The following is a 25796-nucleotide window of genomic DNA, read 5'->3' as shown; positions in this document are numbered from 1 at the left end:
TGCCTACAACTTTCACATCCTTTTGGATGGGATCTCACAGGCATAAGAACATTGTTCATGCAATGGTGCAAATAACAGCAACTGGGATAGTATTCATTGCAAACATACCCTAATCATCAATACTACATGGGTGGCCAGCATTGAAGAAATGATTCACTAAACCAGCAAAGTTTTTCTTAAATTAGATAAACTATATTTACAACTACCTGCCACTAGAATCCAAAATGAGAGCTCGCACATTGTCAGTATGCCCCCGCAGCTTCATTTGCTTTGCCCCACTTCTTGGATCCCACACCCTCACCACCTGTAGCAAAAACAATCACTGCCTAAGAAACCTTGCAAACAATTGTGGAAACACTGAAGCAGCTAACTTGATCAGGTTCTAGCTATTAGATGGACAAATGATAGTACCTTCTCAGTTCCTCCAGATACGAGTAAGGTACCAACATCGTTCATAGCCAATGCATAAACTGATTCTTTGTGGCCTTTGGCCGCAATTGGAGTGTAGCCTTGTAGTTGTGAAGTGTGTAAAGAAGCACTGTTGGTGGCATTAGTAGAACGAACAGTTGTACCAGATAGAACAGAATTCCCAGAACTCAAAACTCCATTGGAAGTATCATCATCCATTGCTTCACTAGTCCGTGAGACTGGAGCCATTGCTGCTTCAATATCCCATATGAACACTTCACGACCAAGACCTCCTGAAGCAACAATATTGCTCTAGAATGCATAGAATTAAGTAAGGATCAGAGAACAAAGTAAACTGGACTCGACAGTTTTGGTTCCAAATACAGCAAAGCAAAGCTATCCTATTTAAGAATTGTAAAAACAACGACTTCAAACTTCTGAGATGCCTCCATAAAACAAAACATTCAGCCTCAAACTAATCCAAACCTATTTCTCATGATATTGGAAAAATACAAATTTTATTTACCCACTTAATTATTAAAGAATGATTAACTCCTACTAATAGACATAGTATATTACATTTTTTGATGCCGCTGCAAGGCATGTAACATAATCAGAATGTTGACGAAGAGTTCTGGTGCAGACACCATCAGAGAAAGGGCGCCAGGTCTGGTAAAGCATGATAAAATTAAAAAACTGCATAAGTGAGCCAAATGTAAATTTTAGTGAAAATGCATAGCAAGTACCTTGAGAGTAGTGTCTGAAGAACAAGAAACAAGTGTCTCGCCTGTGAGGACCACATCATTTACCTGAAAAATCAAAATATAATATTTCATCACTAGTATTCAGTGTTCACTCAATTTCAGTCAAAGTAACAATGAAATGAGGATGCCATCGAATAACAAGGGTTTATGCCAGTTAATTGAGAGCACAGTTAGAATAGCTATTCAAAATATGATAAATATTAAAACTAAAACTACATCTAATTACAAGGAACAAAGCTTGGTACCAAAGACCAGGCACAAATGACATCTCCCTTTTATAGGCAGGGGGTAAGTTTTGTCCCATATTCTGTTCATGTCATAACATTCAAGAACTTTTGTTTAGCAGTGATTAATGCTTATGTCACATAAAATGTGTTGTTGAACTGTAATCAATGTTTATGTCACATAAAATGTGTTATTGAATTGTAATCAATGCAATGTAACTTTAGCTATTGATGTTACAGGTTAGGGGGTCTAAGCACCTCATCAAATAGGGGTGCTATTAACACGTCACATATGGTGATTTAATGTGTGTGATAGATATAACCTTGCAACATTATTATTTAACTAATTCTTTTATTTTCTCTCACCACCTTCTCTGCGCCCTATTTTCCTACATGGTATCATCAGAGCAAACACTCTAGGACCCAATCAACCTGTGATGAAGAGTCGAGACGACAGGATTGGAGACCAAATTTGTTGGAGACTGTGAACCTTGTGGAGGACAAGGATGAAAGTGTGAAAACAGAACCACCAAGGAACTGATGGCATGAGGAAAAAACGAGTACAGCTTGTAATTTAAAAAATATTGATAATTAAATTTTTTTATATTCCTAAATTTAACAAAGGAAAAATAAAAGAAGGAAGAAAATCTGAGAGAATCCATGGAAGTATTCAAAAGAAAAACCCATGGATTGTGAAGGAGAATCAAATGTCTGAAGAGATAAGACCCGCAAACAAGAAAAATTACATCTGTGACACAAAACACCCACCAGATCACTGTTGAACAGACAGACATACCTGTCTAAGAGAGAGACCCAACCCCAGCAGAGAGAAAGTTGCAGTCAGGCCTCTCATTGAAGACATGAAGTAGCCCACGTGCAATATTATTTTGAGAAAGTTTGCAGAGGAAATCTGAGCTAGGATAGATGCCTACAGTAAGGCATGAATGAAACAGATAATCTTTACCAAAATGCTCCACCACAGAGGAAATCATCCACATAGACCAGAACATGGTCAGAAAGCATTGAGACAGCCACAAATCAGAGAAAGGCACAAACAATCAGTCATTGAGCAGAACATACAGATGTGACTCTTGCAACAGATGCACAAGGTTGTAAATGAAATCTAGAAATTCAAATCATGGGGCAGAAATCTCAGTGTAAATTTTAGATCATGGTAAGAAAATCATGGTGCAGAAATCCCAGTATAAATTTCAGATTGTGGCAGAAAATTTGGGAAGCAGAAAGCATCCAGTCCATGTGATGTGAATGCCCAAAAGATTCAGACAGTGTGACACTCTAGCAGATTTGAAACCAGTGATGTGCTAGAACATTTAGACTAAGTGAAGCTCTGGCCTGGCTAGCCCACAGTCTTGAGACAGGGCGACAAAAGAAAGTTCACATATGAGAACGGCAGAACATGTCAGAACACTAGCAGAGGCTCCAGAGTCTTCTGACTAACACCCAGAATGTCCAGGGCTGTTCTTTTAGTTTTTCAGACTTCAAAGGTATTTAATTCTTGTTGTTGAAGTTTGTTCGTGAAACCGATGCATTGAAAACAAATGGAAATATTCTTGGCGCATGAATATAAATCTCAAAACAGGAGCAGAAAAAACTTATAAAGATGTTGAATATGGAAAAAAATATTCAAGGATAAAGTAATCGGTTTATAAACAAGACCGACTCTCTCCATCTAGCACAGAACCACACCAAAACTTATTCCAGAATCCAGATATGTATTTTGCATTTTCCTGGTATAGAATAGATTCCCAGCATCTAGTGGAAACCAATTTGAACAAAAAAAAGGTGATTATATAGTGTTTTTATCCCAAAGAAACAAGGAAGAAAAGAGTCATTGATTTCCTAGTAGGCAAGTCCCCAAGCCAGGAGGTTGAATATGGACAGTTGTCTAGGTGATTTATGCCTTCAACATCAAAATGAGCATGATGGTGACCTGAGCAAGCAACCACTAATTGGCTCTGGAAGAGAATCAGTTACTGGAGAAATGCAGTTGTTTTTCAATTAAAGATACGATACATACCCAGGCGGCTTCTCTAGAAAACAAGGGCTTGACATCAACTTTCAATTTGTTTCTTTGTGCCCTTAAGCAAATTTGTTGCACGTGCTCTGTAAAACCAGGCAACATGGCTAGCTTTCCACAAAAATAACATATTCTTTCTTTCTTCATACCAACACAACATATGCTCTGGCTCTCTTATTCACCCTCATTTACTGTTAACAAGCTGGATTTATGATAATACATTGATATCGTTTTCTCTCTAAGAAAAGTTGAAAAGCTCCTTATTAAAAATGAGTCCTCATTTTTCTCTAACTACTATTACTTCCATAAGGCCCCAGAAGCATTCCCAGTTCAGACCTCCCACTGGCAGACAGACCATTAGCCGGACAATATCTTCCAGACCACAGAGACAAGCTATCCCTTCCAGGCAGCAGGACAGCACTCAGTTGAGCTCCTCTTCTAGTTCTTCTTCCGGACAGACATCTATTTTGAGCTTTCTCCTTTTGGGCTTGGAATTTAGGAAAGATGAGATGGTTCCAGTGGACTAGGATAGGATTGTACCATCGGTAATCATATATTCTAAATGCCCACACCTTGTACATCTTTCTCCCGAATCATCTCTCTATCTTCAGAGTTGGCTTTCCAAGATCTAGATTACACCCTTATTTAATTTTTGCATCTTGCTTTTATATAGAGCTGCTTTAGCGCTCCCACTTTATGTGCACATCATTGTACCTAACAGTCCTATTGACCTACTTTAGTGCAGTCTTCCATGGGGACGAATCCTTCAGGGTAGGGGGCATTGCCCCCATGTTTCCCATGCTCCATGGATAAGGGGCGCCTAGGGGAACATTTCCTCACATCCACCCCTTTTGGGGAAATTCAGGGATACACATGGAGTAATGTTTCCCAGTGTGGGAAGTGAGTATTTCCCCATTAGGGGGGCATCTGGGCACCCCCCTCACAGTAGGGGGATACTTGTGGGCAGGCCCCCCCAAGATTTTTTGTCCCACAAACCATGATGATAGAACAAAGATAGGGGAAAGAGTTTTGAGGAGTTTGTATCCTTGGTAATCAATGGTAATATTAAATTCTTAAAGTAAAAGGATAGAAAAGGTTATCCTTTTACTTAAATTTTGAACATTATCATTAATTGTTTCAAGATGTTTGAGAGTTGCTCCAACCTAAGTCACCGGGTTCGGCGACTTTCAACCTATAAGTTCGAAATTCGCCGAATTCCATTCAAATTCGAACTTATTCATTTTAGTTCGTCGAACTTCAATGCAAACTCAAATCCTTACACTTAAAGTGAAAAAATGGCTACCACCAAGCTTCATTTTAAAATTTATCCAGTCGAGTCCCAGCTAAATCTTGTGGGTCGCCTCAATGCTCCCAAAATTTCGCCTTTTACCAATTCTAATAGTGCCCCTGTGCTTGTGATGGTTACTGCCAACTAGTTTCCCGTCGAATTAGATAGTAAAACGTTGAGTTGGGGTTTGTATCTGTTTTGTTGTTGGTGTCGTCGTGACACGCATTCTGGTCAATTGTCGAGCGTTGTCGTCTGTCGAGTAGTGATCTACTTTGCGGCTGGGTTTCAAATCTTTGATTCAAATTGTGAAGTGCTTCGCGGGTAGGGTTTGAGACCCGTGATGGATTCAAAATACTACATTGTACAGATCTAGCTCCAGTTCCAAGGCTAGGTTTGACTTTAATTATATACTATTTTAATTTCAAGACTAGGTTTGAGTTTAATTATATATTTTTTTAATGTCAAGTCTAGGTTTGAGTTTAATTATATATATTTTTTAGTTTCTAAATTTTATAGTATGTCGAACGTACTGCCAAATTTTATTCTCAAAATTTTTATTGTTGAATTTCAAGCTCGTCGAACTCGAATGCAGCAACTTAGGTTCCAACCTCACCGAACTTCATATGGAGAAAGTAGAATTTCATATTCGAGTTCAACAAGCTTAACGTTTTTCAAGGTTTCAATATTGGCAAGATTATAGCATTTCCACTAGATTGCACAATGATGAATTTGCATGGGATGAATTGTTATTGTGGTGATTTTATCATTATTATGTTTATTTTTATAATTTTAGACATGGAAACCCCTGTGCAATGAAAACTCTACAGATAGAAATTTATCTGTAATTTTAGAAACCTTGGCGAATATAACTAGTCCCTAATATGCACATTGTAAGATGCTTGGTGATCTTTTTGTAAAAATATTCAAATTTCTAATGATTTTATATAGTCTCTATAAATTTTTGGCGATTTATGATATTTTTATACTATAAAATTTGGGCAAACCAGTTTTAGAAAAAAAGGAAATTCACAAATCTTTTTTTTGAAAAACATGGAAAGTCAACGCACCTGTGAATATTGGCCCCTAAAATTTTCCGCACCCCTATGCTAGGGATCTTGGCATCCCTTCATCACCCCTTGAATTTCCCTAAAATTTGGGGGGGCTCCCACCCATCCCCCTTGCATGTCTCCCACCCACGCACTCCCTCATCCCAGAAACTTGGTGGAACATAAGCTTTAGTGGTCATTTATCAGACATCAATACAATTATCTTATCTTATCTCTAACTTCGTAAAAATCAAAGTGACACCAGCTTAAAAATATTTTAGTTTGTTACACTTATCACAATAATATCGGAATCACGGCAATGATATCGCCAAAACTAACCTCGACAATAATTCAGTAGTAATTATAGCAATAATTTGCCCTTTTGAAATTGTTGTGATAATTCAATTTATCATGATAATTTTGGTAATTATCATGACAATTTCAAAACTATTGCCCTGTCATTGTTAGTTTCAACTTATAACCGTTTTTTTTCCTTTAACCCTAATTTTTCAAAAGTGAGATAGGGGATTGAGCTATGAGGGTACTATGACTATTTTTTGTCAAGCAAACAAAGGGAAATCATTTGTTTTCATATCCATGATTCATCACATGAGATATATACCCTTGAAATCAGTTGTTTTCATTTCCCAGGACTCATCGCATGAGAAACATACCCTAGTAGTTAATGAGAAACATACCCTAGTAGTTAATGGTAAAAGTGACATTCTACTTTATATTTTATTTTAATCCTTTTACTTAAATTTTCAACATTACCATTAATTGTTTTAGGATGTTTGAGAGTGGTTTCAACCCCATTGGATTTCATATGGAAAAGGTAGAATTTTAGATCTCAATCAAAATTTCGCAGACTAAATAGTTTTCAGAATTTCAAGATTAGCAAGATTGTAATGTCCTCTATGATTGAGGATGAATGAAGGACAAAATAGCCTATCAATCCCCTTAGGCTACAATCCTCAATAAAGGGGAAAACCCCAAAATATCCAATTATGGGCAAGTTTTGGGGTAGCTGGGCAAAGAAACCAAAAACTGGGGTTTGGAGTAAAATGTACTCAATTAATTAAGAAGAAGAGACCCCTCTAGGAAATCTATAAACATAAGAGGGTTGAATTCAATTTGGAGCATCATTGTGGATCATCTCATGTGTTTCTTGAGCATTAGCTCTGAGGGTTTTAAGAACCTTTCCTCCTTGTCAATTTCGGTGGTGAAAGATTCCACCCTAGTTGACATCCTTCTCTTTCTTCTCTCTATTTTAGCACAAGTTTTATCTGAGGCAGTGAGTTATGTGTTGATTGACCTCTGTTTCGGAAACATGTTCTCTGATAATTGATCTTTGTTTAGCAGCGAGGTTTTGTGTTGATTGATCTCTCTCTGTCACAAGAATTTATGTAAGGCAACGAGGAAAAGCAAAATCTTCTATTTATTCTTGTTTGGCACAAGGAGACCTTTGAAAGGCAGCGAAATTCCCTTGTTTGTCTTGTCTAGCCACAGGAACACTTCTTGAAAGTGGAGTGAAGTTCTATGTTGGTTTGATCTTTGTTCTTGACACAAAATACTATTTGGGAGGACAGTGAATTTTGTTGGGGTTTGGATTCTAGGTCTATGCACAGAAACGTCATCCAAGAGGACAGCGAGGATTCCTATTGGTTCGTAAATATGTTCTAGCACAAGTCCACAAGGGAGAATTGGAGCAAGATAGCTCAAGAAGAAATCAAATTCCTCTATAGATCTCTGAAGTACTGGCATAGGACCGAACCCTAGTCCTAAAGCAGGGTCTATCTAGATTGCTCAACAAAACCACAGTAGCTTTATAATCTGAATTTTGCAGACGACTAAGGGCCTGGAGAAAGCGAAGTCCTGTAGCTTAATTCGTAACCTAGCGCTGGAAGTCAGAGATTTGTGAAATCACGTATTTGATCTATGAAAACCCCAAAGACTTCCCACATTTGGGGGGACATATCTACCTAGGTTTTCGAAGGTTTTTGCCCGTAACACGGTGTTAGTCCATAGTTCAGCCCTCCAACAGAAGGACCAACGTTGATAGAGGGGAAGGTTGATCAAGTGATCCGGAAGAAGCCTAGGGTTATAGAGAATTTTAATTGCTCTAAGGATCTATATAGGGCAGGAACTTGATTAAAATTTGTAATTGGTTTTTGGAACTCATGATCTGTAGCATGATACGTGTGGATTATAGGTCTATTTGTTGTGAACTGTAACTGCCAAATTTGTATTTTATACGTTGATAATACTACATTGTTGGGTTATTATGTTGAGGATTATACATGGTTCTATTGTATTACTATTTCTTTGAAAAGTCACACTACTTGTTGTACCACTGAAAAGGGAGGAATAGACGAATCAATAACTAATTAAATTTAACTGTTGTACTAGAGAAGAAAACACTAGGGAAAAATTACACTAGCTCACTACAAAGATTGCAACGTTTCTACTCAATTTTGTGATGTATGAGGGCATGGAACTGACATTTAATCAAGAGCACCAAGCCCTCTATGTACTTTGATGCTGGTGGCATTAGATAAAATGTGAACAGAATTGAAAAAGAAGGAGATGTAGCTCACAGGTGAGGCCTGCACCTGGAGACTACACTCAGAACAGAGAGATCACTCTCGTACACTCTATTGCCCATGAATGAAAGATTACATCATTTAAGTACAACACTAGGAATTAGGAAGTTGCAACCAAACCCCTAAACTCTAGGAACTAATCCTAAACTAGGGAGATACGTTACAACTATGTAACCATTTTCTCCATTAATACAAAATAATATAATTATTTTCAACTCCCCCCCTTAATGGAGAAAGTGTTGTCCTGGACTCCTAGCATCCTTCTAAAATTTTCAAATTTCACATGTGCAAGAGGCTTTGTAAAAATATCAGCCATATTGTCACAAGTTTTACAATATTCAACAGTAATTTCTTTTGACTGTATCTTCTCTAACTGAGTGTCTATATGTTTTGTGTTTTTGTGAAGCACTGGATTGTATGCCAATTTAATGGTGCTCTGGTTGTCGCTTTTGATGGAAGTGGAATTCTTTTGTTCTTTCCCTGCATCATTGAGAAGACTTCTCAACCAGATTGCTTCACACGTTGCTGCACACAATGCTTGATACTCAGCTTCACACGAAGACAAAGCTACATTACTCTGCTTCTTGCTGCTCCATGCTGTGACCCCGGATCCTATGCTGAATGCGTAACCTGTGATGGACCTTCGACCATCCAAGTTACCTGCCCAGTCTGAATCTGAAAAACCTACTAGAATAACCATTCTGAACCTTTCCAGCAAGCTTCTGGCATACTTCCCTTGAGTAAGAAAGGTTTGTCCAGAGTCTTTCCATCTCATACACTTGTGACATCTAATTTCTTTGATCAGATTGTTAGCATTCCTTGTTACAATCATATCATCTACATACAAAGAAATCAAACTAATTTGCCTCTGTTTATTAAACTTGGTATACAGATTTGGATCATTCAAGCTCATATGAAAGCCATGCTGTACAAAAAATGAGTCAGTTTTCTCATACCACGACCTGGGTGCCTGTTTTAAACCATAAAGTGCCTTTTTCAATTTACACACAAGATGTTCCTGCCCCTTTTTCACAAAACCTTCAGGTTGTACTAAATAAATTTCTTCCTTCAAGTCATCATTCAAAAATGCAGACTTAACATCTAGCTGGTGTAGCTGCCATTTGTATTTTGTTGCTAAGTAAATTAGCCTTCTAATGGTGTTTAATTCGGCTACAGGAGCAAAGGTGTCATCGAAATCTATTCCCTTTTGCTGTGAGTAACCCTTTGCTACCAGTCTAGCTTTAAGTTTCTCTATACTCCCATCTGCATTTATTTTTGGTTTATACAGCCATTTGCATCCTATGGGGGTTTTACCTTCAGGCAATTCAACCAAATCCCAAGTATGGTTTCTATTTATTGATTCTATTGCAGCCCTCCACGCATCAAATTTACTTGCTTCCTCATAATTTGCAGCTTCTACAATGTTTAAAAACTTTGACATTAATGCATAGTCTTTCAATTTTAATGGTAATTGAGTCTTCCTACCAGATCTCCTTGGTAGGGGACTTACCTCAAATTTGTCAGCTCTAAATGGGCTTGCTTTATCACTTTTTTCCTGTTCTTCTTTCTGCTCCTGCTCTTCATCTTCCTTACTGTTTTCTCCCATTAGCAATGGAATGTGCCAATCACTGTTAGAGTCATCCTTTCCTTCTTCAATCTGTTCTAGTTCCGACATTGTAAATTCCCCAGGATCCCCAAGATTGAAAAGACTAACATGTTCGCCCTCCATAAATCGCATAAGGCTTTCAACCAGATCAGAAACGAACTGGAAGCTCCGTGTCTGTTTCCCATTTCCAAACACTGTCAAAAGCTCCTTGTGCAAAACCAGAGCAACAAAATTATTTACAACCCGACCATCATCACGGCACATTCGCGAACCGTATGTATTGAAAATTCGAACAATCCGCACCACAGCATTCTCCTTCCTTCCTGTGAAGAAATTGTCGACAGCAATAACACTGTCGCCTCTTGCCATGAGCCTGTCAAGTAAATGACTGCCAACAAAGCCTGCTCCACCTGTCACGACAACTCGCAGGGACTTTCTCTTCAAACCTAGGAGCACTTTAGCCCCCGAATTCACCATCGAACCCGAATGATACTGAGCACAACGAGAAACAGGCGTCTCATAAACAACCCGATGAGGTTTGTTGGGCACAAACCTTCCATTTCCATTAACATTAGAAACCAAAAAACCACGCTGAAGAATAAAGAAAGTCGATGCGATGGCGATTCCTATCAAAATTAACAGCAACCGTTGCTCCCTGAGCAAATAATCTACTGGCCTGATAATAGACCACGTCTTTTCTTGCTTAAGAGAGTACTCATCACTGTTATTCATATTGGGCTGATAAATTTCTGATCCTCTCATGAATCAGTCTTCAATGAGCCACCACCGGGCAAGTCCGATCTGCTGCCACCAAATAGATCAGGAATTCCAATACGCCACCATCGGGCAAGTCCGATCTGCTGCCACTGAACAGATCAGGAACTCCAATACGCCACCACCGGGCAAGTTCGATTTGCTGCTCTCGTGATCTACTCACTAATTCAGATCCGGCAATATCTGACAACTCAGCAAGATCAATTCCGCTCCGATGAGCAAATTCGTCGTTTTTCAATACAACCAAAAAATCGATCTGATCAAAACTGATCTGATCTGCCTCTCCCAGATAGATCTGCAACTTCTCCGATCTGCTCCCTTTGCAAATCATCAAGCGAAGATGAGGCTTCCCGCAGATCTCCTTGAAGGTGGATTGGCGCGTTCCCAAGCGGATTGGCGCATTCCCGAGCGAGAAAACCGTGCCCAAATAAAATCGGTTAGAGTAAAATTTGTTGGCGCGATTAATCCGTGAAATTCCGCGCCAATCGGCTATTTTGGCACTCTGGCGCGATTATTAGCGGAACAGCCGCGCCAATTCCGCTTCCTGGCGCTACTGTCAGCGCGAAAAGCGCACCAATTCCCTTCTACTCAGAGAAAAAAAAAACATCCGAGTCTGAGCCAGGTGTTCTGCAATCCACCTGCTCAATTGAGCACAAAGCTCTTTGTGTACATGCAGCCACAGAGGCACCTCAAGCCACACAGGAAATTCTGCCACAAGGCAAGTTGGCCACAAAGGCACTTCAGTCACAAGAGGTGATACAAGATCAGGCTCACCCAATCTGAGCTCTGATACCAAGATAAAATGTGAACAGAATTGAAAAAGGAGATGTAGCTCACAGGTGAGGCCTGCACCTGGAGACTACACTCAGAACAGAGAGATCACTCTCATACACTCTATTGCCCATGAATGAAAGATTACATCATTTAAGTACAACACTGGGAATTAGGAAGTTGCAACCAAACCCCTAAACTCTAGGAACTAATCCTAAACTAGGGAGATACGTTACAACTATGTAACCATTTTCTCCATTAATGCAAAATAATATAATTATTTTCAACTGCATTCACTGTTGAACTCTTCCGTCGTGACCCTAGAAAAAATGTACACTTCACACAAGCAAAATCATTGATTAAGATGTTAAGATTTTTCTATCTTAATTTAATACTTAGAAGGTGATCTTGTTGTAGCATGATTTTATTTGGACTCTAGAGGCCATTTAGAGCCTCTCTATTGATGTATTTTGATTCAAAGATGGATTGCACTCGATGTTATTTTGGTTATTACACCCTTTCTATATACATGAGAAATGTTGCATATTAGTGTATAATTATTTGGATTCATATGGATGCATATGAATTTTATGCTATTTCCAAATTTTGAATATTTAATGTATTTTTTGATTGACCAATCCTTTGGTCCGGTTCTGAAAACATCGTTGGGGATGTTGTGACTATTTACCATCAAGCCAACAAAGGAAAATCCATTGTTTTCATTGCCATGATTCACCTCATGAGATACATTTATTTTTGTTTTGATATGATTTTTTATCATTTTTCAGATCTTACGACTCAAACCAAATATTATATGTAACACTACCTACCATACCACATGTATTTTTATGGGTTTTGGGAGGTGATACTAACCTTTTAATTTAATTTTCTCAACGATAATCAATATACTAAGTTGCAATAATGGAAATATCTAAAGCCTTGTGGAACTAGAATGGGTTTATCAGGATAGCTCGATAAGAGTTCCTTTAGTGATGTAAACATTTCACCAACCGAGCTACGTGGCCCTTAGGTGGATTTTATATGTTATAGGTTTTGAATATATATATATGGAGGGTTCTAAGACTAGAGGTGCAAGAATGCCTCTGTACGATTGTATGTTGCTACCGGAGCCTCGGGTGGCGGCCATTGTCGAGCTTCTCTCTCATTTGGGAAGGTACATTTATTCATTCAAAGGAGTCGTGACAAATATCAAGTCATTTGGAAAGATGTATTTGGGTTACGACATCAAGAAGCTTGACGGCAAATACTCTCAGTTCGTGGTTGGGTGCTTTTCGGGGGTGGAGCTTGCCTTCCAGAGAATTCATGGCATCAGTGATCACCAACATTGAGGTTGGATATTCTCAGGAAGCTCTTCCCAACCCCACTTATCCTGATGTTTGTATAGACAAGATCAATCACATTGATCAATCACATTGAGATCGTGAGGGTTCAATACAAACCCAATCAATGCGCCTATGAATCCCTTTTGGATCTATTTTGGTGTCGTTATGATCCGACCTCTCTCAATTGCCAAGTTTTTTTTTGTTGCATGGGGCATCAGTGATGAGGGTGTCCTCTCGGGTTGAAGATATGATGTATACCTCACCAGATCCTATTAGATTTGGGGGTTTGGAGGATTCTTGGTGGTTTAGATCCCAGCGTCTTTTTCTCTTAGAGGTTTTGGATTGGTTGTTTTGGGTTCATCCCTCTTTCTTTGGATTTTTTGGTTCGCATGTGCAGGACATCGAACCTCTTTTTTTCTTTTCCTTCATACCATGCATTGTTCTTCTTAGATCGAAGTAGATTTGATAAAAAGAACCCCTCTTTCTTCCTTGTTGGGGTCAATGGGAAGCCTAGAAGTTTCAAACCATGTGGAAGGGTTTCCAGTTTTTGTCAAGACACACAAAGGGAACACAATCCAAATATGGGTCTCTAAATTTGAAACAGTGGTGTCCCTAAAGCATATCTTGGAGAATCACTTGGGGATTCCTGTAGACATGCAGCAGCTAATTTGTGAAGGGAAACAGTTGCAGGATCTATTATTTTTGCATGATTATAGTATTTCTAGGAACTCCACCATTGTCATGTTACTGAGATTGCATGGGGGTTCAATGGGCTCTAGGAATCCAATTGTTTTAGCTTCATATAAGGATGCAACACATGATAAGGGACCCATCTCAACAAATTAGCCTATGTTCATTCCAAGACCATATATTGCCGAAATATCTTATCATTGGAGGTCAATACTAAAGAGGTAAACCATCTCTCTTATGTTTTACATTCTAGGGTCGTTTTGGAGATTTAATGGTTTTTCGCCCAAATCTGAAGCATTGCATCAGTGGGTCTTTACAATCTAGACAAATAATTGTGAGATTTATCTTTGTTCAAAAGCATTTTTCATTGTTCAGTTTCACTCTCAAGAATATTTAGAGAAAGTCTTACAAGAAGGTCCTTGGCTTTGGGGAACAGCAGGGATTTTCATCACCCCTTGGTTCCCGGAGTTTGATTCTTGAATAATGGTGGTAAAAAAAGATGCCAATCTGGGTAAGGTTTCAAAACAATTCTCTTCCATTTTGGCATCATAAGGTACTAGAGGATATTGGAAATGCCTTGAGATCCTTCCAAAAAATGGATGTTGAAAGAATGGAGAAAGGCTTAATTATTTTTGCTCGAATCTGTGTTGAAATAGATCTAAGCAAGGGCCTACCCGACCCCATTTTGCTGAAACATAGGCCTATCAATGGATACAAATCTTGGACTATCAAAACACAACATTTAGATGTCGCACTTGTTTCCAAATAGGACACTTACAGGACACATGTCCACAAGAGAAAACCCCCAAAAAAGAAAAAATGGCAAGTCCGTAAAACAAAAGGCTAGTAGACTTTTGATCCCATTTTGACAAAGGATGAAAAAAGAAGAAATCAAGAAGGACCATCCAAAACAAGATGATATGAGTACTCTGGTTACTGATGGACATGCACGTCCCCTGCAGAATGCTTCAGAAACAAAACCGATCCTTGAACCTAAACATCCTGGAGCAGTGGCATGCAAAGAGGATGGTTTGGTGGGCTCAAAGAAAGTCCATGTCTCAGAAAGTTCAAATTTTGATAAAGAACACCCCCCAATGGTGACTGTGAACGAGTTGGTGGTGGTACCTATTGACCCTTATTTAGGCGATGGCTGAAGGTCCAAAGAAAGAAAGGAAAAAAACAAAATTTAAGCGATTATTATAACACTTAATTTCTTTCTCGTTTATATTTTTATTTTTTGTTTTCTTTTTTGTTTTTAAGCCCAGAGGCTGCTAATCTACTCTCACAAGATTGTGGTCTTGCTCATACTGAATGCTTTTAGCATCTGCAAAATGTAATATTGTTTCTTTTTTAAATTGCAATGAAATTACACTTCTTTTCCAAGTAAAAAAAAAAAAAAAATATATATATATATATACACATATACCATCTCCTAAAAACGATGTTATGTACATACATTGTATAAACAATTATTTGATACATGAGCAAATAGGTACACCCACAAATGTATAAGCAAAAGTATGAATGAAAATTTTTTACATATACATGAACAATTCATAAACCAATCTTTAACACATTGTGCCTATATGTAGCAGCCACGCTATACGAAAATGTTTTACATAATTAAGTATCCATAACAACCTTAGTCGTGGTGCATGCACGTGAATATTATCCACGTTGTTCAATCCAACAAGAGTCATATATGAGCATATGATAGGCCGTGTGATTAACCATATCATTCAATATCAAACGAGAGCCATATATGTGCATGTAATAAACCATGTCCTTAACCATGTTGTTCAATGTCATACGAGAGTCATATATGAGCATATGAATAAAACATGTGAGCAAATAATAAACCGTGTTATTCACCATATCGTTCAATATCATATGAGAGTCATCTATGAGCATATGAATAAACCATGTGAGCATTATAATAAACCGTGTTATTCACCATATTGTTCAATATCATATGAGAGTCATCTATGAGCATATCAATAAATGGTGTCATTAACCATGTCGTTCAACCCTCTGATAGGCTTTCATAGACTTATAAACACAAGAATGTGAGACACTCCCCCACACAAGAATGTGGGGCATCTCCCCCCCCCCCCATATCTCGTTGCCCCATCGGGGGTCAAGGGCTTGAAGAAATCACCCATTATGCACACCCTACATTCCACCAAATAATCGGTCAGTGGCCCACCCTTCCACCCCATCAGGGGTCCCAATGAGGTAGCGTTATGCCACAGTCTGCGAGTGTAAACACCTTCATCCACCGAATGTATGGAGAAATGCGAGGACCTGTTGTAACATTATTTGGTTTTGATAAGTTAGTATATTTGTCAAAAATATATTCAAAATGTTAAAAGTTACGATATGGATGAAAAAGAAAAAGATCAAAAAATGTTAGGAGTCAGGATAGTTGTACATCTTATATATATCCATATCAAATAAAATGTTAGGAGTTAGTTAACCTAAAGAATGGAGGCAAAAGAAAACAAAAAATGCTAGGGAAGCAAAAAGAAAATAAATGCTTCGGTTTCAAAAAGAATAAATTCAAAGGCTGCTTGTTTAAATGCTCCACACTAGAAATGTTAGATTTTTACTAATTAATGATTAATTTCCCTTAAAAGGTATTAATCTTTGTTATAAATCTTTGACATTAAACTTTATGTATATGGCGCATATATTTGTTTAGGCCAAAGTCACTAGTCGACAAAACATCATGTCGGCTTTAAATAAAAGGCGTGTATCATCGGACGGTGGATTTACTCCCCGCCCGGATCAATGGCGGGGAGAGACTTCACACCCCCCTCGACCATTTCTCGTTAACGCAGTGGGGGCGGGGGGGTCCAAAAAGTGGTTTTAATGGCGGATGCCCCAACCTTACGTGCCGCGATCTCACAACTCCGCACCCCCACCCTCGCGCTCAAAACAACAAACTATTTGCTACCCCCTCCGAAATCTGCCAACGGTTCTCCATCCTGCGCTTTGACCGTTATCCCTTGACCAGTCCAACACCGCCACCTCACATATCCGTTGCCTTGCTGTCATACCCATTCTTCCTATTCGTCTATTGCAGCTCCGCTCCTAAAACATTAAAGCCGCCACAGTCATAAAACAAATCGTTAGCTAAACCCTGCATGCTATAAATAAACCTACACCCATCTCTTTTTCACTTTCGTCTGACTTCTTACTGTTGGTTGCAGGTGAAACAGTTTCCTTGCGCAAAACCTCTTGCCATTTGATCAATCTCTCACCAGAGTCACTCATTCTTCTGTCTTTCAACATGGCCCCAAAAGGGAAATCTAAAAAGCAAAGTACAGAAGAAAGCACTGCTACCACCGCAGTCAATCTTGACCATGTTCCCCTCGCTGACTCCCTTTTCAAGATTGTAGATGGATATGCACAGACAGTCTAGTGAGATGTTGTTTTCCACCATGACAACTACCGCTATGTCTCTTTCCAAACTTAGGACTGCCCTATCTAATGTTCAATCTCAGCTCAAGATAACAGAATAAAGGCACTGGAGGACTTGGTGATTAAAGTAGATATGATCCCAAAGATTTTGAGAAGAATCTTCGGCGAAAATCACATAGAGATAATTTTGTCGACGCGTTTCGAACCAACCAGTGTGGTTCATCGTCAGGACAAGTTGAATGAGCAGATCTTGCAATGCATTATAAATAGATCGGGCAAAATATCCAGGTAACGGCTAGAATCATGACAGCTCGATTTGACCGGGAAACGGCTAGTTAGACCAAAATTTAATTTTTTTATTTTTTTATTTTTTTATTTTTTTTAATTCAAATCAGTTAATCGAGTTATTTATGAGTATAGTATATTAACTCACTTATTTTAATATATATTTATAAAATTGTCAATTTATGTTTAATTTAATATGAAAATTAATAACCGAATTAACTGATTTGAAAAAAAAAAAAATAATAATAATAATAATAATTAAATTTTGGTCTAACTAGCTGTTTCCCGGTCAAATCGAGCTGTCATGATTCTAGCCGTTACCTGGATATTCTGCCCGATCTATTTATAATGCATTGCAAGATCTACTCATTCAACTTGCCCTGACGATGAACCACACTGGTTGGTTCGAAACGCGTCGACAAAATTATCTCTATGTGATTTTCGCCGAAGATTCTTCTCAAAATTGATATGGATCACAGAAGCATAAATTCAATGATCCCAAAGATGTCAAAGCTGCAAAGTTACTCCTCAAAAAGAAAGATGCAGACGTTGTTGCATTAGAGAAACAATTGAAGTTGCCCTCTACAGAAGACCTTCTAACAAAGCACATAGCAGAAAATGAACAACAAAAGGAGGACATGCTCAAGCTTATCATTGAGCAAAATATACAACTAAAGAAAATGGAAGAGCAGGTTGAATAGTTACTAAAGGAGAAAGAAGCAGCACAGCTTGTTATGGTTCCAGTCACAGCAGTCCCAATAGCAGTTGTAGGTACAGAACCTAGTTCATCATCAACAGCCATTGAGTCTACATCAACAACAGTTGATCCAACAAGATTATCACAAGAATTGGCCACACAGAAACAGGAAAATGAGAAGTTACTACAAAAATTCCAAAATTTAGAATTGCAGAAAGTCAAGAATGATACTTTGTATGTAGAGGAGATGCAGAAGTCCCATAGATTGGAACTTAAGATCCAGAAGTTAGAAAGTGAGTCCCTAATGGTAGATACTTTGGCCCAAGCCAAGGAAAATATTTGGACACACATCAGCCAATCTATGACAGATGTATGGCCATCCATACAAATAATTTTTGAACAACAAGAACTCATTACCAGATGCAGAGCAGTAATAGAAGAACAGAAAGCAGCTTTGAAGACCATGCCAACAGAAGCCACATATATGATAAAGGTGCTAAATTCAAAGAGCAGAGAAGAACTGGAAGAAATAAATATTTCTGACCTAAGTTGCACGAAATAGGGAAACGGGTATGAGTTTTCGAAACGAGCACGGGTACAAAACGCGACCTCCCCAAATTTTGGAAACAGGGAAACGCGAATATATATATATATATATTAGAATTTAGGACATTTAAGAAATGTTATGTGCAATCATAAAGCATACGTGATACATTATAATTTATTACATTTAAACATTATGATTAAATTTAAAAGCCACTTTAGTCACCAAATAAAAAATAGAAAACAAAATAATAATAAAAACATAAGAAAAAGTCAATTTGCATGAGGAAACTTCGTCGTACGGCCCAGAAACTCGTTTCCAACTGTACTGGCCATGTTTCCTCCTCGAGAAACGGGCCAGTACAGCCGGAAACGAGTTTCTGAGACGTACGATACGGGTTTCCCCGTTTCTGTTTCGTTTCCGTACGGAAACGAAACCCTAGACCCACGTTTCCTGCAACTTAGTTTCTGACAGAACAGCTACCATCTTAGAAATTAAGAAGGTCTTACAAAAGAAGAATTTGATTAACCAGCTAGAAACAAAATGTCAAACCCTAGCTATTGTTGTCCAAAGGTTTCATTCAAAATTTAATATTTTAAATCAGAAAGGACTACCAAGATTGGTAGTTCTAAATGATAAGTTGATCAAATTAGAAGATTATTGCAAGAAATTGTATACTATTGCAGTGGACAGAGCCAAGTTTGCAAGAATCAAAGGACAGATAACAGGGAAGGCCTTTCTGGAAGCCTTGGAGTTTGATTTGACCATCAAGCATGAAATTAGACATATGTTCCTTAACAAGCCAACTTTCGAGAGGTACACAGAAGTGGATGAAATATTTAGAAAGATGGTGAATTTGGAAATCCCAAGTGAAGAAAGATGGGATCAATTGTGTGAAACAATTGAGTAATTTCTGATCCTAACAGTATGACAGCTCATCAGCTTTTTCAGGCCAGATCATCAACAAATTCCCAAAAGATAGAGCCACCTCTTCAGCAATTTCTCGGTTCCTACAATATTGTCCTATTTTTGTAATTTTGTCCTATTTTGGTATGTTGTTCCAACAAATCGTAGATCTTTTTCAAATTTTGTATAAATAACTCCTTCTTTGAGTTATTATGGGTTGAACCCTTGAACAAGCTATCAAGTAGATTTGTACTAAGCTGGAGCATTTTTTTTGGAATAATAAAGGATTCTGGATTTATCTCATATGGTATGTTTCTCAGTGAGTTCTATTTCATGTTATTCATTCATTATGTTTTCTTCATATAAATTAAGTCTTTTACAATAATCTGGGCAAAATCTAACTGAGTTTCAGTCTTATTTTGAATCCCTTGTGAAATTGTGTTTATAAAAAGAGAATAATTTACATAACTGTTTGTTATTGTAAGTTCCTCTTTAATTATAAATTACATCAGATATCTGTAACAGTTTAATTATATTTTGTTGATTAAGCAAACACCATTTTCTTAAATTCTTCTTATAGTTTGTTAAGTATTCAGTTTGAATATTCAATGAATTATACTTCTTTATGCTCTCCTTTTCCACCCCACTAAAATCAAATTAACTATGTGCAATTAAAAAAACAACCTTTTGTTTTACTTAGAAATCTATCTGAGTTTAAAGCACCTGTTTATAAATTGTTCACTAGTCATCCAATAATTCAAAACAACAAAACATTATAGATGCTTTGCCATAACTAATTGACCTAGAGTTATCTCAAAGGACAACAGGACCTTCTGTCTACCCTTACGGGGGTCCCAAGAGGTAGCATCATACGACAACCTGCAAGTATAAACACCCTCATCGGCCAGATGTAATGAACAAGCGAGGAACCCGCCCCTCACCGCCCCTCACCCCATCTGGGGGTCCAGTCCTTATGGTCGAGTTTTTTTTTTTTTTACAGGAAAGACCCAATGACCAAGCAAGAGCCGACACATCCCTTATTGACCACAGACGGAGTGAAAACTCCCTAGGGCTGCCTACTCCTTGAGCCTAATCAATACAAGCTAGAGCATGCCTCCGTAGACTTGAACCTGGGTGGATGGGATGGCAAACCACAATCCCAACCACTCAAGCTAACCTTATGGCCAAGCTTTAACCATCCAATGTGCTGACAGCGAATGGGCATCAGTCTCATTAACAGCAAATGAGTCTAAATAATATCATTTACATCCAACTTCACGAGGTGGATATATATACGAGTATACTATTGTATCATTTGGAGGTACAGCGATATATATCCAATGCTAAATTTTAAACTTGCTTGACGTTGTGATGCGCCAAAGTATATGCCAATGGCCATTATAGTTTAATTTATACCGGGTGTAATTTAATGCACCAGCAACAAGTGGGGAATCAATTAGATTGAATGTGGTTAGCCGAAACAATCACAATATATACGTGTATAAACTATGCAATTCCAAACAAAGTAAATGTGCAATCCCATCGAATTAAAAGAAGAAAATGCTATGTCGCAAAATTCGCATTCAACCAAGTCAAGAAAGACAAGGGGGTACAGCCTCAGATAATTGTGCACACACATTTCTTGTTACAACCATATATGATTGTGGTGTAAGGAATTAACAGAGTATATTGATGTTTACTGCATTGTTTGCAATCCCTCATTAGTTATGAGAGTTATGAAACACATGTGTGTGTGTGTAAACAAAACACTGCCGAACTATTTAACCACAAACCAATTCAGAATTCGTTTTAGAACAACAGAGCATGTCATGAACAGCAATAGTACAATTCCAGTGAGGTACGAAGTGAAATTGGACATCAGTGTTCCACGAGGACGCGTCCCCCAGGGTCGGGTGCGTGTACCCCTCGCACCCCACGCATTCGGGATGGGGGGACGTCTGGGGAAACATTTCCCCACGTCCCCCTTTTGGGGAGACGCGAGCAGACACAGGTGGGGATGTTTCCCTAGTGTGGGGGATGTGACTCCCCAAAAGGGGGACGCCTGGACACCCCCCCTCAAAATGGGTTATGTGTCCCCCTTAATTTTGCTTGTAAACAATGATTTATGACAGGGAAAACCTAGTATTTGACCATATTTCCCTACTAATGCTATGCAATTCATGGTAATGTTAAATTCTGAAAGTAAAGGGATGAAAATGAAAGATAAAGGAGAATGTCACTTTTATTTAAATTTTTAACATTACCATGAAATGACTCAGGATGTTTGAGAGTGGTTCCGACCTCATTGGATTTCATATGGAGAAAGTAGAATTTTAGATCTCACTCAAAATCCAGCAGACTTAACAGTTTTTCAGGAATTCAGGATACGATGGATTGCAATGTTTCCATTGCATTTTGTCATGTACAAGGGTATGGAATTAGTCTTTAATCAAGAGCACCAAACCCTCTGTGTACTTTAGAGTGACTTTTAGACTCGTCACTCCATTGTTTTTGAGTTTTAGTTATATCAATTTTGATATTTCAGTCTTTAGATTTCAGTATCTATTATAGTCTATTTTGCTTAATACTATTAGATTCTAGAATGATAAATGATGAATTTTAATTTTAAATCAATTTAAAATCTAGAATGATGAATGATGAATTTAATTTTTAAATCAATATAGATTCTGGAATGGTGAATAATGAATAATGAATATGGATCAGAGTATTTCATTATTGAATCTCGTGGTTTATGGATGAATCATGTATGTATTAGTAAGGATGATGAGTATGGATCAATGTATTTCATTATTTAATTCAATTATGTGTGTATCGTTCTATTTATGCTTTCATTATTGAATATCAATTTGAAATACATACATACATACATATATCTATATATATATTAAAATATTAAAAAGGGAAAAAAATTATATACCCCGACGTCCCCCCGTTCCCCCTAAATTTCAATAAAATTTTAGGGTACTCCCACACGTCCCCCTTGTGCGTCTCCCCGCACCTGCATCTCCCTGTCCATGCAATCTCCGAGGTGTGAGACATGCAGCCAATCTAAATGACATCACTTCAATCAGAATAATTCACAATCGTGCACAAATCTGGAGGATAAGTTCTGCTTATCATTCAGGAATAGGATTTTAAACATTCCAGAAGATTCACAGTGAAATACATACTAATAATTCAGAATTCACGAATAGGGCTTAAACCAGAGATTACTTATTTGTAAGTGTTAAATTTGCCAAATGAGCTGAGAGTGAAAAATACTTGCAGGTGGTTTATCAGCCAGGAACAAGAACGGTGGTTTTTTCATCCACAGCAAGCACATGTGGTTTATCAGTCCCGGCAAGCACCCGTGAGTTACTATGCAGGTGGTTTATCAGCTAGAAAAAAGCATGGTGGTTTATCAGCGGTAGCAAGCACCGTGGTTTGTCCACCCCCAGCAAGCACCCATTTCGTGAAACCAACCTCCCTTTGTGTTCAGGTCTTGGCAGTTCTGAATGAAAGCTGGGAAAGAAAAAAAATGGACAGCAACATCCAGAGTAACAGATGCTCCTATGGACGTTCACTATAATCGTTCTCTTTCCAGAATGCTCCCTTCAAAACTAAAAGTTGAACTTCCATTCATATGAGCTCAGGTTTTTAAACGGTTTGGGGCCACTTGCCCGAGTGACTCTTCACGCTGCCTTGCTGACTAAGTTACCTTTTCCATGTATGAGGAGGAAATTCAATCGCAATTGGCAGCACAACTGCATTAACGGCCACTCAATGGGGCAATCCTATTTCTGCCACATCATTTGGCATTTAATTTTCAATGTGGTGGGCATGGCGTGCCATAACCTACCCATTATCAGAGTCTGACCCATCCCTTCTCCTTGGGTTGAATAATTAAATGAATTACGATTTAATTATGATCACCGTGTATAATCACAACTAATTAAATACAATAATTATGATTCCAATTAATTATGGTTACCACATAATTACAATTGATTAAACATAATTAATTATGATTAAAATTAATTTATGATTGATTATGATGCTCAATGATCGCAATTAATTATTAATTGTAACATTAAAGTTTAATAATTAATTGTTTATTTGACTTTTGAAAACATGATTAAGGTTTAAACAGGATATTCACACAACTTGGCACCAAGATTGAAATAAGAATGGCTTTCACCAGTAACGGTCTTTATTATATTAAAACGGAAGTTCTGCGAGCAATCAGATATTGCACTGAGATGCTCAGTAGCAATGTGTTTGTTTGATGTGATGTTGCCTTAGAAGTTAAAAATTTTTAAAATAAAAAAACAAAAAGATCATTTTTGTATTTTTTAAGTTTCCCAAAAATTTCCAATATTTTCCCCGATATTGCAAATAATTCAAATTTTGGACCCCCGGCAATAAATTGCCAATAACAATAAATGTAACATTGTTCCAGACCCTTCAGAACCCCAGTTAGAAAACTATTCACATATGACCATTAAATACAATGTAGAAATCTTACAAAATTGTTCACTGCTCTATTGGCCCCCCTGAAATGCATGTGGCCTTGCTCCAAGTAAACAAAGGTGTGTATTTGAAATGGCATTCAATGATATTAAATTAAATTAAATCAACTTAAGGCTTTATCTAAGTTGTATGGAAACAGATACAGAGATCCAGATCTGAATCAGAATCCACTAGATTTTTTTCAAAGTCAATATCTGGATATGGAGAAATTACATGTATAACAGAATACCAATGTAAAAGTTTCCATTTTGTCAAACAAACCATGAACTAGAAACATAGAAAATCCAAGCTCTGAGCACATTTTGCTCCTAATCACTCTTACAAACTCAGAAATGCAGACTACTATGAAAAACTCAGACTTGAGTATTTAGAGTTGGCAAAGGAGCTATTTTATAGGCAAAGTTAGAGTTATAGCGACCCACAATTTAATTTTTTTATTTCATATTTTGTGTATAAAAAGATGGTTTTGTTGGAGGATCCACCAGCTTGAAATTTGCAGAAAATCAGAAATAGATCTCAAGCAGATCTTCTGCCACTTCCGAATCAAAAATTATCCCGAGCAGATCCATATCCTGTTTAAGTTAAGGGTACTAAATTTGGAAATGTATTATGCATTTCCTTGCTGGTGATAACTACTGATATGGCTCAGTCCTATCAACCATTTGTTATCACGACAAGAAATTAACAAAATTTAATTTTAACTCCCTGAATGATTATAAAAGCTTTCAATTTTCACAGTTTTCAACTGTCTAAGAAAGATTCTATTCTGAACACAAAATCAAAATGACAAATGCCAACTTGAATTTGTATTTAAATCACTAAAATACAAAACCTCAACACAAGAATTTTTATATAGAAGACATGGAAACTAAAGGTCAACTATGCTCCACCATGGGTGGCAGAATGTACCCAGTCAACATGAGATTCAAATGTTGCACTGCAGACAGCAGAATCATCAGCCAACTCCCATCGTTTGAGTGTTCCATCTCGGCTACCACTGAACAAATAGTCATTGCCACCAAGCAAAGATAACTTTGATATCACCAAGCAGTTTATCCCTGAACAATGCTGAATATAGAAAACACGTCAATTTCAGTAGTAATGTTGACATGCAACACACTTAAACAGTTCGACAGATTTCTCTTTCGGTTGATTTGCATATTATGGCAAACAAGCACTTCCACTGTCTATCACATAATTCCAGGCTCAAGAAAAATAAATTATGATACTGACAAACAGACAAGAAATAATAGAAGACTCAAACTCACTCTGGAATCATTTGCATCATTTAACACATAAGTTAACCGCTTTTCTCTTCGAGGACGGGACGAATTTGAAGTATTCCCTGTACTGCCCACACGGTGCATTGCAGAAACACCTAAAAAATCATATCTGTAATGTTATACTTGCAATATTCGCATCAAAAATGTATACCTTTCAAATGAAACAGAAAAGAATGTTATAGAGAAAGAATACCTGTAAAAGGAACGATACATAACAACTCGCAATTACAGTTCTAGATTAATCAGGACATAACACGTCATTCCAGGTGGTTGTGTAATAAGCAAGAGTCATATTTTCTGTTCAACATTCAAAATAGAAAAGACAAACTCTAAACGATACCATTCATTCTTACCAGATTTTAAGACAACATAAATATAGAACTTCCTATAACTGCCATGAAACAACTCTTACAAAAAATAATTGACATTTTGCATAGTATAGCAGAGGTGAGATGTTTCTTAAAATGAAAATAACGCTTGCATTATTACCTATGTAAGTTTATCTGAAGTAACAGATCTAGACCTGGAAAAACTATAGTACATTATTCACCATGAACTTGTACAGGTGTGGTC

The 25796-nt window shown here is 37.7% G+C and overlaps 1 protein-coding gene across 2 annotated transcripts in view; it reads right to left on the bottom strand.

The window, feature by feature from the left end:
• The window catches only part of LRS1 (Transducin/WD40 repeat-like superfamily protein), a 255485-nt gene that overhangs the window by 199582 nt on the left and 30107 nt on the right, over positions 1-25796 (bottom strand). Inside the window, exons 2-8 of one of the 2 annotated variants that reach the window (XM_089384693.1) lie at positions 25417-25456; positions 25209-25318; positions 24850-25008; positions 1155-1217; positions 988-1077; positions 412-720; positions 207-304 (exon numbers count right to left, since the gene is read on the bottom strand). In XM_089384693.1, the coding sequence (XP_089240819.1) occupies positions 207-304; positions 412-720; positions 988-1077; positions 1155-1217; positions 24850-25008; positions 25209-25307 (818 nt within the window). In that variant the 5' untranslated portion in view covers positions 25308-25318; positions 25417-25456. The remainder of the gene's footprint in view (positions 1-206; positions 305-411; positions 721-987; positions 1078-1154; positions 1218-24849; positions 25009-25208; positions 25319-25416; positions 25457-25796) is intronic. The other variant, XM_089384692.1, reaches the window with a different exon arrangement.

The sequence above is a fragment of the Pinus tabuliformis genome, chromosome Q (assembly GCF_031772625.1).
Source record: "Pinus tabuliformis cultivar Carrire ecotype Pingquan chromosome Q, CPIR1, whole genome shotgun sequence".
Taxonomy (NCBI): Eukaryota; Viridiplantae; Streptophyta; class Pinopsida; order Pinales; family Pinaceae; genus Pinus; species Pinus tabuliformis.
The sequence above is the reverse complement of the archived record's forward strand: the minus strand, read 5'-3'. Positions and strand labels throughout refer to the sequence as shown.